The following is a 17,221-nucleotide window of genomic DNA, read 5'->3' as shown; positions in this document are numbered from 1 at the left end:
TCAGGTGGTAGGTTCCTGTGAGAAAAAATGGTACTTGGTTTTTGGAGTGGACCTGGTAGGGTTAGAGGAGATAAACATTTTATAGTTTCGTATTTCAGAAAAGGAAAATATAGCAAGCTCAGAGAGCTACATACTTGACCAGGTAATATAATAGCATGTGATGGAGCCATCATCTGAATGCAGGACTATTTGAGTCTAATATTTTTCATTTATAAACAAGAACTCAGGAAAAGGTCAGAGGGAGGAAGGAGTAGAGGTTGACCTTCAAATCTTAGTAGTAGAAGACATAGTTTTGATGGTGATTACAAGGAAGAAAAGTAGAAGTAGCCTGCTGGTTGGTGAACATGAGAAGGCCTAAGAGAATTCCTATTGGCAAATCCTAGGAGAAGGTTGTGCTGACTTTTATCTGTGGGCAGACCTCAGAGGTCTTTCAGTCTTTTTCAGAGAGTATGAACAGAAAATGAGTTCATCTTTTTCTGAAAAGAGAGGGTCTCTCTATTTCTTTTTTTATCACATTTTCAAAGTGGTCTGTGACCTCAGAAAAGTAAACTGTGGAACTGGACTCCTCTACTTTAGTATCTAATTACTTATTCTTCATTTTTTGAATTAAAAATTTTAAACAACTTTTTATTGAAGAGAAAGAAGGAGGAGAGGGATGACAGGAGGGAGGGAGAGAGGTAGAGAGGGAGAGATCTCCCATGCACTGGGTCATTACCCAAATGCCCACAACAGACAGGGATGAGCCAGCCTAAAGCCAGGAACCAGAGACTCAGTCCAGGTCTCCCATCATGGAAGGCAGGGGGTTAACCATTTGCCCCATCACCTGCTGCCCCTCAGAGTCTACATTAGCAAAATCTAGAATTGTGAGCAGAGCCAGGACTCAAACCTAAGTATTGTGATATAGGATATGAGCATCCCAAGTAGTGTCTTAACTGCTATACCAAATACCAATATACTCACTCTTGTTTTTTATTTTATTTTTATTTTTATTTTTTTCAGGAAGGCAGGATGAGTCCTGTATGTATGTGGAGCCCTTTCATTTGCTGGTTGACTACCCAAATGCACAATGGCTGGGTCTGGGCTAGGGATGGGGCTAGGCTAGGGATGGAACTGGGACCTCAATCCAGATCTCCCATGTGGGTAGCAAGAGTTCAATTACTTGAGCCATCACTAGGGCCCCCCTGCCCCCACCCAAGGTCCAAATTGGCAGAAAGTTGGAGTCAGGAGCCAAAGCTGTACTGAACCCTGCATTCCAATATGGGATGCAGGTGTCTTAACCACTGGGCTAAATGTCTACTCCCTATACTTCATATTTGAGTGTAGTTATATTTTCAAATTACACCTAAAAAAACTTTGCAGGTCATAAGTACTGAAACAGCCAGTTAAAAATGCATAAAAGGCCTGATGTCGTTTCCATTTTAACATTTTTAACTGGAGCGCTTTTCCCCAATACTCCCAGGTGCAGTTCAACATGGTTTGTTCAGTTATGCATAGCCTCATTATCTCATATTGTGCACACGCATATGTGTTTATTTAAACAATATAAAGAATATGATGCCCAGACTTTCCAGATAGTTATCTTCAACCTCTCCTGCTTGACTTTCAGTTTCTAACCTGCAATTAAAAATGTTTAATCATCTTATATCTTAAATTCTCCCTTGACTCCATATGTTCTTCTTGCCAGCCTATTATTCTTCACCCATTTACATGTATTTTTACTAAAAAGAATGCTCTCTGCTTTCTCACTGGACCCCTCCACTGTTCCCTACCCCCTTCAAAACACAAACACGCACAAAGTCTGTCTTCAGCTTTGCTTCTCTGCTGATACTGATCCCCTCCAGGCTACCAGAAACATCCTTGATGCTAATCTAAGGAATATTTTTCAATTTTTATCCCACCAAACTTCTCCCAGTTAATGATATTTTGGACTAGTACAATACTATCTTTCTGAAGGCCTCCAGTAAGGAATGAGCTCTCTAAAACTTTACTGTATGGGCTTTTGTTGCATCTCTGGTCCTCCCATTTCTTCTAGAGGCTGCTTTTCCTCTGGCTAGTCTTTAAGTTTTGGTATTTCCTAAGGATCTGTTCTGGGGCCTCTTCTCATACAACACACCTCATCTATCCATGACTTTAGTTACCATTTCTGTGCAGTTGGCCTCAAATTTTTGTAATTGTCATGGATATTGGTAGTGAACTTGTGTCATGAATTCCCTTGTATACATCCATTACCCTCTAACTCCATCCTAAGTAGATTTTAAATTTCCAAGTCTGTCGCTCCCCCTCTTCGTGGAGGAACGACACTAAACCCTGCCTAGGCTTCCTATCCGAGTCACGGCACCATTATGTCGCTCCCCTTCTTCATGGAGGAACGACACAGGACCCTGCGCTGTTCTTTTGTCTGCTCGGCCCTCCCCGGGTTTGCTGCTGGTTCTTCCTGGGTTGGCTACCGACCCTTCCACCTCCGTGGAAGGGCGGTGCCCCCTGCCACTTTCCCCACTTCCGCAGGGGAGCGGCACACCGCCGGCCGGCTCTCTCGGGGGCTGCACAGGTGTTCCCTCAGATGTTCCTCGTGCATGTTGTCTCTCTCCTCCTTTATAGTCCTCTTCCACCAATCCCAACTCTGCTACCCACACGCTGAGTACGCTGCTCTCCTCCAATCAGGAGCAGGTCCTGCTGTTTATTGGTTGAACTGGAGGCAGCTGTGTAGAAGCTGTTTCCTCCTCTCCCAGCGCCATATTGTGGGAGAGCAGATGCATAGAATAAGTCTTAATTCCAGTAACTTAGTCTAGTCCGAGTTGCTCCCAGTTGCTCCCCACACAAGTCATATGATCAAACCCTGAGTACCAGAGGTGGGCCTTTAAATGGCTTCAGTCTGTTAACCTTAGGCATCCCAATTCTGGCCAGAGTCATTAATTAGTTCAGGAATGGGTCCCAAACTTAAAATGATCCTATCATGTTACATATTAGAGCTTTTTCTTGGAATATTGAGACACAGACTTTTTCCTTTTTCTGTTGGATTTTTCCCTGAAAGAATTTATTGTAGTGGCTGGCACTGTGGCTCACTCAGTTAAACCCATGCTTATGATGCCAGCATCCCTTATAACTGCCAGTTTGAGTCCCAGATGCTTCACTTCTGATCCAGCTACCAATACATCTGGGGAAGCAGTGGACAATAGCCCAAATATTTGGGCCCCTGCCACCCACCCGGGAGGCCCAGATGGAGTTCTAGGCTCTTGGCTTCCACCTGCCTAAGCTCTAGCCATTGCAGCCATTTCTCTCTTGCTCTTCCTCTTGCTCTTGCTCTGCCTTTCAAGTAAATTAATAAACCTTTTTTAAAAGTGACAAATGGTAGACGTTTCAGAAGTCAAATTACATCCACAATTGGAGACCTTGCTGTGGGATGGAGACCACACAGAGAAATTAGAGATGGAATAAAGAAATTGACTTTTTGATATCTTTGTTGTAGTCCCTGAATAAAGCTGTGTCTACACTGTTCACCTGCTTTAGATCTGGTTATCAGAGCTAATCAGTTTCATGCTCTGCTTATGTTAGTTTACTTTTGGTTTTGTCGTGTAAAACATAGACCATTCTGACTGATGGACTCAACAAAGACCTTTCTTAAATTGCCCATGTCATAGCATTTAGCAGTGTTCTGTAGCTGCTGATTCTATTTGAGGAGACTGTAAGCTCCTCAAATGCAGGAACTATGTTGTTCCTTATCATATTTACGGGTTCTAGCATAGCTGCCAGACACATACTAAGCATAAATGCTTGAAAGGTGTTTATTGAAAGACTTGTCACAGAAATGTGTGTTCTATTAAGGACCTTCTTTTGTGTACTTCTAATAGAATTCAAGGCAAAGATTTCAAGTCAGTTTATTTTATATGTAAGTTAAAAATTTAATTCCCTAAAATACTTTATCACATTCTGCAATAACTTTTTTGTTACTTGTTGGCTTCTTAAGGACAAGGGCTATTCCTGTCTTGTTATTGTATTCTTCCCATCTGGAACACAGAAGATGCCAAAGCTCACATCTCTATTAGATTGTTGCTATCAGCATACAAAATTTGCTAGTATGTCCCATCTTAAAGAAATTGTTTTCCTTTCTCCCTTCTCAGCTCAGCAAAACAGAGAAGCTGTCTACACTTGAGTTACCATTTTGTTTCTGCTCTTTCTTGAACCCACTCTAGTTAGGTTTTTGTTCATATTATTCCATTGAAATTGCTCTTGCCAAGATTTCCAAGTTAACAAATCTAATAAACACTCAAATTTTCAACAACAGTCAATCCCCATTACTCCTTTTGGGAACATTTTCTTGTCTTACTGATCTTCCATCTTATTCTTTGTATTGAGTCCTTTTCTTTGAGAGCTTCAGGTTTTAGTTCTTCACCCTCTTCTGTATAGCTACCCTGTCTCCAAGTAAAGTTATCCATTCTGTTGTTTTAAATTCTATGAGTTGGACGCATCCCAAATTTCTTTCATTAGAGAAAGAATGTATATGGATTCTCTAAATATCCACATGGGTGTCTGATGGGTAAATCAAACTTAATGTGTTCAAAAAATTTTAAGTATTTATCTGAAAGAGAGAGAGAGAGAGAGAGAGAGAGAGAAAGAAAGAAAGAAAGAAAGAAAGAAAGAAAGAAAGAATAAGAATCTTTTATCTGCTGGGTAACTCCCCAGATGGCTGGGACAGCCAGGTCTGGGCCAGGCTGAATCCAGGAGCCAGGAGCCTAGAGACAGGAGCTTATTCTGAGTCTCCCACCTGGTTGGTAGGGGTCCAAATACTTGGGCCATCTTCCGCTCATTAGCAAGGAGCTGGATCAGGAGTGGAGCACCTGGACTCGAACCAGTGTCCATATGGGATGCCAGCACTGCAGGAGGTGGCTTTACCCACTAAGCCACAATGCTAGCCCCGATATATTAAAATGTAATGTATTTGACTTTCTCCTTCAAACCTGTGCTTTCCTTAGTCTTATTTATTTATTTATTTAGATTTATTTATTTATTTCAAAGGCAAAGTTACAGAAAGAGCGAAAGACAAAGATATTACATCCATTGCTTCACTCCCTGAATGGCCATAGCAGTCACGGCTGGGCCAAGTGAAGTCAGGAGCCTGGAACTCCATTTGGGTCTCCCACGTGGATGGCAGGGGCCTAAGTACTTAGGCCATCTGCTGCTTTCCCAGGTGCGTGGATCTGGATCAGAAATGGAGTAGCTGGTACTAGAACTGGAGCCAATGCCACAATGCCAGCCCCTCCCCTAGTCTTTTAATCAGCAAATGACTTCTAGTTTGCTGCTCAATGCAAAAAAACCTAGGAGTCATCCTTGATTTTTTTTTTTTCTTTCCCTGACTTAGAGGTTCTGTCGGTTGTATCTCCAAAATTAACTCCAGTTAGCTGGTGTCAACTCTCCTCTGAAATACTAGTAATTACTTACTTGGTTTCTTACCTTTCATTATTACTTTTCTATATTCCTTTCTTCATAAAACAGCCCAGATATAATTGTAAATTGAATCATGCCCTTTCCTGTTTTAAGCACCTCAGTGACTCCCATCACACTTAATCTAATTGACATTGTCCAGCCCCTTGTTTCTTTCTGTTTCTCAAAACATCTTCCTGTCCCAGAATACTCTCCAGTTCCTCTAACTTCTTTTCTCTTCTTTGAACTGACCTAACCTTTTCCTGCCGCAAAGCTTTATACTTTTTCTTCTCTCTGCCACAATGTTCTTCACTAACTTCTTTCTGTGGCTGGTTCCTTTCCATTCCTTAGACTTCAGTTTAAATACCTTATCTTTGGAAATGCCTTCTGTGGCCTAAATTTGGCCACCTTCACATCCTTACAATCAACTAATTCTTTCCTAGCTCCTATCACAACTTATATTTTGTTTATTTAGTTTCTTCTTATTCAAATTAACTTCCCGAAAATACGGACAGTTGTTCAAGACCATATCTCCGGTGCCTAGAACAGACTGTGAGAACTTAGAGGGACTCGAAACATTTTTAATTTATTTTTTATTATTTTATTATTTTTATTTTTTGACAGGCAGAGTTAGGGAGAGAGACAGAGAGAAAGGTCTTCCTTCTGTGGGTTCACCCCCAAAATGGCCGCTATGGGCTGGTGCACTGTGCTGATCCGAAGCCAGGAGCCAGGTGCTTCCTCCTGGTCTCCCATGCGGGTGCAGGGCCCAAGCACTTGGGCCATCCACCACTGCACTCCCTGGCCACAGCAGAGAGCTGGACTGGAAGTGGAGCAACTGGGACAGAACCAGCTCCCCAACCAGGACTAGAACCTCGTGTGCCGGCACCGCAGGCAGAGGATTAGCCTAGTGAGCTGCAGCGCCAGCCTCAAAACATTTTTTAAATAAATAAATGTTTATATATTTTGGTGCTCCAAACTACTCCCATTTCCTTATTAGTCAGCCATAAATAGTCGGTTTAAGAGTTTTAAAAACGGAGTGACCCTGAGTCCATCTAAGTGTTGTTATTCAGGCAGTTTTACTTGATTATCTGGAGTTTGAATGCCTTGTTCTGAGATGTTATCAATGAATTTTTTTTCAGGATAGTTTAGTGCAGTTAAGGCCTTATTATTAACATGATGATTAAAGGGGGCAAGATGCCAGTTTTATTGCTACCTTTTCCTATATCTACTGACTAGAAAACAGCTCTAGTAACAAGTGCCTATGTCTTTTATGTTACCTGGAGCGTAATCTTGGAAGCAGGTGTTCAGAGCCCCATACACTGCTGGGGTTTGTAGGAGATTCCATCTTCTACTTCTGAGTAACAACATGGGCCTTATATATAATCTCTGTCACCCCAAAGTTACACATTCATATAGCATTAGTGAGTAGATAATTTTCTTTCTCACATGCCTTCATTTTTGACTTCCTAAACAAACTCAAAGAAGCTGTTTGTAAGACACTTCACCGTCTTTGTCAAGAGGTGCCAAATAAGTGGAAGAAGAAAAACATACTGATTTTGCACTTGAGGATATTAAATTTTTATTTATTCAAGAAGGATAAAGACAAATAGAGAGCTTCCATCTACTGGTTCACTCCCCAAATGCCCATAATGGACTCAGGAGCCAGAACTCAATCCAGGACTCCCCCTGGGTGACAGAGACCCAGCTATGTGATCTATAGCTGTTGCCCCCAAGGGTGCTCATTAGCAGGAAGCTAGAATTAGGAGCAGAGTCAGGACTGGAATCTAGGCACTCTGATATGGGATATGGGTGTCTCAACTGGGGTCTTAACCATAGGCCAGATGTCTGCCCATTGGAAATACTTAAAATTAAGCACAGTTGTGTCATTACAACATATCAATTCAGTGCTGAGTCTATGATTTTAATATTATGTTGCTATATAGAGAAATGGTAACTAGTAAATTTAGTTTTCTCTGTACTTCTCAAGTATAAATGAGTTTACATAAATGAAGCTATTACATGCTTAGTGAATACTAAAATAAAATATCGTATGCAAGCAGTAACGTTCTTTCCCTTACTATTAATATCTATAATTACCCATGAAGTAATTTTTTCCCAAGATGAAAGCACCCAAGGTTATTTTATTTGGAAACTTTCTTCTGAGGGCTCTAGAACTATTGTGCACCAGCTACAGACCAGCATTAGTCCATGTGTCCTTGGTCCCATAGAGACAGGCGTGAGCTGTTTCCACTCATTCATTTAATGTAAATTGCTAGCATAAAAATAAGACCTCCCCAAATGAGTGATTCATTAACTGGTAGGATGTATATTTTTTTCTTTTAAAAAACTGCATCTACTTTTTGTTTATCACACCTTCATTTCAAATCCAAATATTTTGTGAGGAAAATATTCACATTTATAAATAGCTCATTTTACTCTATTAGAAATCTTTAGGCATTTGGGGCCAGAACCCAGAGAATTACTTGAAACTATAGGTGACACGTCCTGCTACTTTGAGCCTCAAGTAGCCAGTAACTTCTGGAGCTTATGCAGTGTACACAGAGTGGGAGAGGGAGAGGAGGAAGAGGGGAAGGTGAAGGGACAGGAGGAAGGGCAAAGGGAGAGAGTGGGAGGAGGAGGGGGAGACACACACACACACACACACACACACACACACACACACACACAGGGAGAGAGAGGTCTTCAGTCCACTGGTTCACTCCCCAGATGACTGCAAGGGCCAGAGCTCTTTCAATCTGGAGCCAGGAGCCAGGAGCTTCCTCCAGGTCTCCCACACGGGTGCGGGAGCCCAAGGACTTAGGACATCTTTCACTGCTTTCCCAGGCCATAGCAGAGCTGGATCGGGCAGGACTTGGACTGGCACCCACATGAGATGCCAGCACTGTAGGCGGAGACTGTACCTGCTACACCACAGCACCGGCCCCTCCGAATGAATTTTTACCCAAGTACCTTGTGTTACCTCCTCAAAAAGACCTTTCTCACACTGTCATTTCATTGCCTTTTCATAACTTTCTGAAATTTTTACTCTTTCCTCACCTAGACTGTTATGTTTTTGACTGCTTTGGATCCCCAGTGCCTAGAACTTAAATGTTTGGAATGAATACATGTATTTCTTAATCATCTATAAATAGTTATTATAAAAATATCAGAACTTAACATAATGACCACTGCCAAATTCTAAATTCTGCCTGTTTTTCTTTTTTCTGTTAGTACCATTTATTTGTAGTTTAAATTCTAGCTGCAAATTGTCTTAGTTGGAGTTGGTAGCCACTCTGAAAACGTTTTAATGCCTAATTAAAAGAAATTTTCAAATAAGCATTTTTTTTTTTGACAGGCAGAGTGGATAGAGAGAGAGAAAGGTCTTCCTTTACCGTTGGTTCACCCTCCAGTGGCCGCCACGGCTGGTGCGCTGCGGCCGGCGCACCGCGCTAATCCAAAGGCAGGAGCCAGGTGCTTCTCCTGGTCTCCCATGGGGTGCAGGGCCCAAGCACTTGGGCCATCCTCCACTGCCTTCCCGGGCCACAGCAGAGAGCTGGCCTGGAAGAGGGGCAACCGGAACAGAATCCGGCGACTAGAACCGGGTGTGCCGACGCCCCTAGATGGAGGATTAGCTTAGTGAGCCGGGCGCCGGCTGCATTTTTTTAAATATAGTCTTCCAGCCGTATAGCAGTCATTTCCTGACGTCCACGTTTCTGAGAATTGCAGCCTACTGTACAAAATTCCTCATCCTGGAGTGGAGTGGGGGGATGCATGGGGATGCTGAGAATTTACAATACTGGTTTGATCCAAACCCTGATGTATTTTGATTCCATGGGTTTGTATGACTGTTAATTTATGAGTTGGGGTTGGTGCTGTGGCGTCGCGGGTAAAGCCGCCCCCTGCAGTGCTGGCATTCCCCTATGGGCCCTGGTTCGAGTCCCGGCTGCTCCACCTCCTATCCAGCTCTCTGCTAGGCCCTGGGAAAGCAGTAGAAGATGGCCCAGGTCCTTGGGTCCCTACACCCGCATGGGAGACCTGAAGAAACTCCTGGCTCCTGGCTTCGGATCAGTGCAGCTCTGGCCGTTGTGGCCAATTGGGGAGTGAACCAGCGGATGGAAGACCTCTCTCTCTCCCCTCTCTTTCTCTCTGCCTCTCCTTCTCTCTCTGTGTAACTGCTTCTAACTAAATAAATAAATCTTTAAAAAAATTATGAGTATTTTTTTTAGAAAGCACCCCCCCATCCTTTGGTTAAAATTCCGGTTTCTTCCTTCCCCATCCCTATGCATTGATAGGATTTATTAACATTGTAAACACTGAGCATAAAGGGTCAGGTATTTGTGGGTGTGTGTCCCCTTTCTAGGCTTCCAGTCTTTCTCAGTTTCACTTCAGATTTTATCGGTTACCAAGGAAGCGGGGCTGAACTCCCTACCGCAGTCGCCAGCTCTAATGCCAGGTGTCAGGGTTGCAGGCGCTGGCGGAAACTCCCGGTGCCCTGCCTAGGTCGTCTCGGGAGGACGTCTAGGCAGGTGGACCCCGTGAGCCGGCCTCCGCGCCGTCCCGTCTCGCGGCCGGGGGTTCTCAATGCTGCCACGGTCGCGGCCCCAAAGGTATTAGCGTGCCTGCTCTGCTGCCGGAGCAGCCGGCTCGGCCAGGCGCGAGTTGGAGGGGAGAATCGGCTCAAGTCGGGGGGAGTCAGCGGGTGAGCCCGCTGCCTGTGGTACCCCAAACATCTCTATCGTGGAAGTGAGGCGCGGAAGGCTTCTGCATCCCACAGTCCCTGGTGTCGTCACCGCGCCACCTGCCATAGCCTCAGACAGCCACTGACAGCCTCCCATGCAAGCACAGGGACCTGATCACGTCCCTTCCACCCCGGCCATCTTCTCCGCGCACGCCCCGCCCCGCGAGCTGCCACGTGACAGGACCAGACGCCAGCCTATGGGAGCCAGCGCCGCCCCGCACCCCCTCCTGCCCCCTGCTCCGCATGCCGCCACGTGATGCGGCTCCCCGCCAGCCAATAAGCGCGGGGTTTGCCTCGCGCCCCGCCCCGCGCGCCGTGGCCGTTTGAAGTGACTAATTTCTGTCATATGACTGAGGCGCCCATGGGGGTGGCGAGGCGGCTCTAGGAGCGGGGGCCTAGCGAGCGCCCAGCGGAGCGACCCCGGCCTGGCCGTGGCCAGCATGGCCCCTACGTTGTTCCAGAAGCTCTTCAGCAAGAGGAGCGGGCTGGGCGCGCCGGGCCGAGACGCCCGGGACCCGGATTGCGCGTTCAGGTAGGGTGCTGCGGGAAGGGGGGCTCGAAACCGATGGCCTTTTGGGCTCTGGGTTCCAGAGATGGTGGGGCCGTGGGCGTTGAGGCCCGCGCGGCCGGGACCGGGACCCGGTTCGCGGTGGGGTGGGGCCGGTGCGGACTCGGGCTGGAGGCTTGGAGCGAAGTCTTCTCTCCCCACCACCGCCCCGCCGTTGCCCCTTCCCCCTCCTCGGGCTGGTTTGTTTACGTCCCGTCCGCGGCCACGCGTGGCTCTGCCCCTCCGGACGTGGCCCCGCGGCCTGAGGCACGGGGTCCACACGCCTCCTGGCAGCGGGCAGGGCGCGGGCTGCTTTGGACCTGAGCCGCGGTCCTCCCGGCCCAGAACTTCTCCCCTCCTCCCCGTGACCAGTCGCCCTCTGGGCGCTCCATTCCAGCTCTGTTGGCGTCGGGGAGAGGGCAGCACGTTTGGCCAAGCTCCTGGGTGTGCAGAGGGCTGCAGGAGCGAGTAGGCTAGGGGCCGTTCTTTGAGGCTTCTTGGAGACTGAAATTGGAGGCTTGCGGATACCGGACCTTGCGGCTTTCATGTTATCGCAAGAGAAATGGGAAACCCGAGAGGTTAGCCTGACTGCCCACCCAGCTGATGCGGGACCGAATCCCGTGAGGTCTGGCGTTAGGATGGGCCCTAGAATCTTCCCCCTTAGAGCTGTTACTGCACAGGAGGCCACAAGTTGAAGACTGTGGCAGAAGGTTTTGTGGCATTACAAGCTTTGTTAATTTTTGGTTGCAGTACTTGTTGCTGGTTGAATAACTTTTTAGAATTGTAAGATTTGATGTAAAGCTGGATTCAGGGTCACAATTACTCGTGAAACTTCATATGAAGAGATGTTGTGTCTTCGACACAGCTTTCCTATCTGTTGTAGCCTGGAAACTTGCAAATGTAACCTGGCTACATGTCGAATATCCCTCAAACTTATTACATAGCAGAGAGCCTGGCTGTACAATAGCTGTAGGAAAAAATGAGAATCTCGAATCTTCCAGCAGGCCGAAGTGAGAAGGATTGTGGCACACTAGTTTTAGAAGTTTTGAATCTAAAGTTATTCAGCCTTTCTTGCTAATGCGGGTCACATCAGAAAACGCTCTGTAAATACATGTGGAATTGAAATAGGAAATGGAAAGAAGTTAACTGGTAGAGGAAAAAAAGGCAGTTTTCTAGGTATCGGTCTTTTCCACTGTGAGGGAGATGTCTTACCATGCTCATCTGACTTTTTCTAGACATTACTTTAGTATTTTTCCTTTGAAAAATGAAAGTACAGTCTGTGTCAATACTACACGGACACACGTAGTAACTCAGGAGATAGTAGGAAGCAGGTTCTGGAAAGATATTTCAAAGGTGACATTTGAACAGACAGCACCTTTCTATTTCTGAGCAAAGGCTGACTTTGGGCACCCAAGTTTACAGTGGTCTCAAGTCACTCGTGAGAACACATTTTCCTGTCTACTCTCTAAAAATGTAAAGTCTGCTGTATGGTTGTGTAATACTACTATAAAGTTGCCAAAGAACTTTCTCATCGGTTATCTTGTTTGATGTTTCACAACAACCTTGTGAGATAGGGCAAGTGGCAATATAGATAACTGTTATCATTTTTTCCAGTGGAAGTAAGAATTGTGTATAAGCCCAGTAATGGGCAGTGCACGAGGGAGGCATTTCCTTTATTTATTTGTAAAGCAGGTTGACAGACACACACACACACACACAGACAGGTTTTCCATCAACTGATTCACTCCCTAAACGGCCACAACAGCCAGGGCTGGACCAGATGAAAGCCTGGTTCTCCCACATGAGTGTCGGAGACCCAAGTACTTGAGCCATCACCTGCTACCTCCCAGGGTCTGCATACGCTGGCAGCTGGAATCAGAGGCAGAGCAGGGACTCCAGCTCGGGCACTTTGACGTGGGATGTTGGCATCCTAAGGAGCGATTTCACCAGTGCACCAGATATTCACCCCAAGCAACTTCTTAGAAAATAAAATGTGTGCAAGTGTACATGTGAGAAAATGGAAACTCTGGTTAACATCACATAGCTAGTAACTTGCAGATCTCATTAACCAAATTTTTTTAAACAACCTTATTGAATTATAATTTATACAAAATAAAGTTACATTTTAAATGTCCTGTTGTGTTTTCTTTTGTATAGACTCAGTTGTGTGTGCACCATTCCAGTGAAGCTTGGGAACATGTCCATCCCCCTAAAATTTGATTTGTGCGCTTTGCAGTCGGTCTGTATCTTCTCGTCACCTGGGGTCGTCACTGATCTGCTTTCTGTCATCATACTTTTAACCTTCCTGGAGTTTTATATAAACAAAATCATACTGTATAGAGTTTTTTTTTTTTTTTAAGATTTATTTATTTTATTTGAAAGGCAGAGTTACAGAGAGGCAGAAGCAGAGAGTGAGTGAGAAAGGTCTTCATCCGCTGGTTCACTCCTTAAATGGCCACAGCAGCCAGAGCTGAGCCGATCCAAAGCCAGGAGCCAGGAGCTTCTTCTGGGTCTCCCATGTGGGTGCAGGGGCCCAAGGATTTGGGCCATCTTCTACTGCTTTCCCAGGCCATAGCAGAGTGTTGGATCAGAAGTGGAGCAGCTGGGGCTTAAACCAGCACCCATATGGGATGCCGGCACTGCAGGCAATGGCTTTACCACTCTACTGGTCCCACTGTATAGCCTTGTATTTGGCTCATTTTCACACAGAATGATGACTTTGACTTAGCCGTGTTGTTGCATCTGTCAGTAGTTTCATTAATCCTTCCTTTCATTGCTGAATGGTGTGTGTTGTACACACCACAATTATTTACTCATTCACTAGTTGGAAGAAATTTGTGTTGTTTCCAGATAGGGGTTTTGTGAACTGTGCTGCTGTGAATAGTTTTTTTTTTTTTTTTTTTTTTTTTTGACAGAGTTAGACAAGTTAGACAGAGACAGAGAGAAAGGTCTTCCTTCTGTTGGTTCACCCCCCAAATGGCTGCTATGGCCGGCGCACTGCGCCAATCTGAAGCCAGGAGCCAGGTGCTTCCTCCTGGTCTCCCATGCGGGTGCAGGGCCCAAGCACTTGGGCCATCCTCTGCTGCCCTCCTGGGCCACAACAGAGAGCTGGACTGGAAGAGGAGCGACCGGGACAGAATTCGGTGCCCCAACTGGGACTAGAACCTGGGGTGCCGGCGCCGCAGGTGGAGGATTAGCCAAGTGAGCCACGGCGCTGGCCTGCTGCGAATAGTTTTATATAGGTCTTTATGCAGATAAGTATTTTCATTTCTCTTGGTAGTTATCTTGGAATAATATTTTGGGTCATATGCTAAGTATTGTGCTTTAACTTTTTTAAAAAATTGCCAAACTTTTCTAAAAATAGTTTTACTATTTTGTATTCCCAGTAGTGTATCAGGGTTACAGTTGTTCTACAGTCTTTCCATTGCTTGATACTCTTTATCTGTTTCTTTATTGATTAAATGAATTTTTATTGTGGTGTTTAAGAAAAAAGGCTAAAATTTGCTGGTGTAACATTTTTTCATCTTGTGAGTATAGCCATTTTGAAAGGTGTAGTGGTGTCTCATGGCTTTAATTTGCATTTCCTAAGATGATGATGATAGCATCTTTTTATGTAACTCAAGTTTTAATAAAAATTTTTTTAAGGTTTTTTTTTTTTTTTTAAGAGAGAACATGCATGAGAGAGTGAGCAAGTGCTTTCATTCACTGGGTCACTTCCCAAATGACCACAGTGAAGGTGGGAGCCAGGAAGTGCAGTCTAGACCTCAAGCACGGGTGTCAGGACTCCAGCATTCCTGCACTGAGTCAGGAGCTGGAGCAAGACTGACGCCACACTGTTGAATTCAGGCCCCTTCACCACTAAGCTGAATGCCTGCCCCATAACCTAAGTTTTTAGTAGACTAAAATTTAGTTTCCGTTTGAGTATATCATGTTTTCCTTTCTAGAATCCTTTTTTGGTTTTGTTCTTGTCAGCTTAAATTGTTAAATTGGACTTGGGAGACAGCTATTATGGTGCAGTGGGGTTAAAGCCATCACTTGTGACACCACATTGGAGTTGAAGTCTTGGCTGCTCTGCTTCCAGTCCCAGCTTCCTGCTCATGGGCCCAGGAGAACCACAGATGATGGCCCTAGATGCAGTTCTGGCTACTGGCATTGGTCTGACCCAGTTCCAGTTGTTACAGGCATATGGCGAGTGAACTAGCAAGTGGAAGATCGCTCCATCTCTCCCTCTCTCTCCCTCTGCCTTTCAAATAAGCAAATCTTAAAAAAAAAAAAAAAAAAAAAAGGAAAAGGCAGGCATGGGCCCAGTTAGCTATCAGTAACTAACTGTAACTCGGTCTTTTTTTTTTAATAAGATTTATTTATTTATATGAAAGACAGCGTTGCACAGAGAGAGCAGGAGAGATACATCTTCTCTCTATCCACTGATCCACTTCCCAAATGGATGCAGCCACCAGAGCCGGGCTGGTCAGAAGACGGGAGTCAGGATTCCTCTAGGTCTCCCGTGTGGGGGCAGAGTCCCAAGCACATGGGCCATCCACTACTGCCTCCCCAGGCACACCAGCAAGGAACTGGATCGGAAGTTGAGGAGCTGGGACCTTAACTGGGTCCTACATGGGATGCCGACACTGCGGGCAGTGGCCTTGCCCACTACATCACACCTTTGGCCCCTGTAGTTAGGTCTTTAGGGGCCGTGGTTCTTGAAGTAACCAATATACGAGGCCCAAGTGATGATAAATCCTACCTAGAACTCTAGAATGGGAGAGACTTGATAAAGTCTTAGGAGTGTTTCAGTTTTGTCTCATGTAGTTATCTCTGGAAAAAATAGCCTGGGACCACCTCCTTCCTATCATTCTTCATCCTGAGGACTCAGAGATTTGTGTGCTTGTCTTAGCAAAGCTTTTTGAGCTAGAGATGAATTTGAAGGATATTTGTACATCATTTACAGAACTGAAACAGTACTTTGTTTTCATCATTTAGAGAATGTAGGAAAGAAGGAGCTTCCTTGAAGATACTGCTTTTTGTTTTCTGTCCACTTTCTGGTGGAAGTAAGAATTTTTTTGTATGTATTACATATAAAAATGGTTGCTTTAAAAAGAAAGTAATTGAAAATAATTTATGAAGATTGTTTTAAAGTCTGTAGGACATGTTTCGTGTTTTGATCAGAGACATTTTTATATTTTTTGTTGTATATGTATTTTTCTAGTACATGAACTTTGTCTGTAGCTAGAATTCTCAACCTGTTGTAACAACCTTTTAATTTGTCTTGTTATTGTTCTTGCCTTTCTCCAAACTACTTTCAAAACTTTATACTTAAAAAAAAAAGTAAATTTCGGACTTTTGCACTTGGCACGCTTGCAATCTGTACATAGAATTGTAATTGATGTGATGGGCCTTAGCTCCGCTCCTACCTCGCGGACTGTAAGAAGCCTGGGAAGCGTTGTCATGTAGTAACTGACGGTGAGGATCTGTGTATTTGTGTCTTTGCCTCTTGGTTCTGAAAGCAGATTGCTCAGTTTACAAACTGATTTATTTCCTAGGTCCTCAGGCTTCATTGTGTCTCATCGTTGCAAAATTCTGGAAGCAGTGCTTCTAGGTTTCTCGTTTCACTTCATCTAGGAGACAGATTCTGTACTGGAGGATTTCCAGCAAAAGCCCTAAAGTCTGTATTACCCCTGAACTTACTCACGCTCTTTCATTGATTGCCTCTGATTGCTAAGGCTCTGGCTACCAATTTCAATTACAGTAGCAACGGGAATGGAGTTGCTGATTGTGTTAATACTTCTGGAGCTAGTGGTGAGGCTGGTCACACCGAATGCCAGACGGAAGGAAACAGTGTTGGAACAGTCGTCTCAGTGTCACTTGCATCTGCCTTCTTAGAGTGGTTTTGAGGATTAAACAGCGTGATAGGCTCTCAAATGTTATCTTGCTTTCCAGTTTTCTCTGGGTTTTCCTTTAGATGTGGGCTGCCATTTGGACTATTCGATAGTTCTTGGGAATAGTCTGGTTCATGTGTTTGCACATTACTTGAAACACTGTGGCTACAACATATTTTTCTTTAAAGCTCCAAAACAACTCAGATTCTCTTCATATTTTTCCTTTGTGGCAGTTACTCCCTGTGTTGTAGTTAACATTTTTATGAATCTGTAGCCTTCACTAGATTTTAAGTTCCATGAGGGCCCAATTTCTATCTTGTTTAGTGTTGTACTTCTTTTGAATTTTCAAAATATGTTCTCCATTTATACCTGTCTTTTTTTTTTTTTAAACATTTATTTATTTGAAAGGCAGAGTTAGAGGGAGAGACAGAGAAGACTGATCTTACATCCATTAGTTCACTCCCTAAATGGCCACAATGGCTGGGGCTGGGCCAGGCCGAAGCCAGGAGCCAGGAGCTTCATCTGGGTCTCCTACTTGGGTGCAATGTCCCGCACACTGGGGCTGTCCTCCACTGCTTTTCCAGGTACGTTAGCAGGCAGCTGGATCAGAAGTGGAGCATCCAGGACTCAAACCAGTGCCCT

The 17,221-nt window shown here is 44.8% G+C and overlaps 1 protein-coding gene across 2 annotated transcripts in view; it reads left to right on the top strand.

Moving 5' to 3' along the window:
- The first annotated feature begins 10,466 nt into the window (after positions 1 to 10,466).
- Positions 10,467 to 17,221, top strand: part of FNIP1 (folliculin interacting protein 1) — a 131,456-nt gene continuing 124,701 nt past the window's right edge. For both annotated transcript variants that reach the window (XM_008254986.5, XM_008254985.5), the window contains exon 1: positions 10,467 to 10,688. In XM_008254986.5, the coding sequence (XP_008253208.3) occupies positions 10,597 to 10,688 (92 nt within the window). In that variant the 5' untranslated portion in view covers positions 10,467 to 10,596. The remainder of the gene's footprint in view (positions 10,689 to 17,221) is intronic.

This window comes from Oryctolagus cuniculus, chromosome 6, assembly GCF_051225735.1.
Source record: "Oryctolagus cuniculus isolate XC-2025 breed Fujian yellow rabbit chromosome 6, ASM5122573v1, whole genome shotgun sequence".
NCBI lineage: Eukaryota > Metazoa > Chordata > Mammalia > Lagomorpha > Leporidae > Oryctolagus > Oryctolagus cuniculus.
Note: the sequence above shows the minus strand (reverse complement) of the source record. Positions and strands in the feature narration are given on the sequence as shown.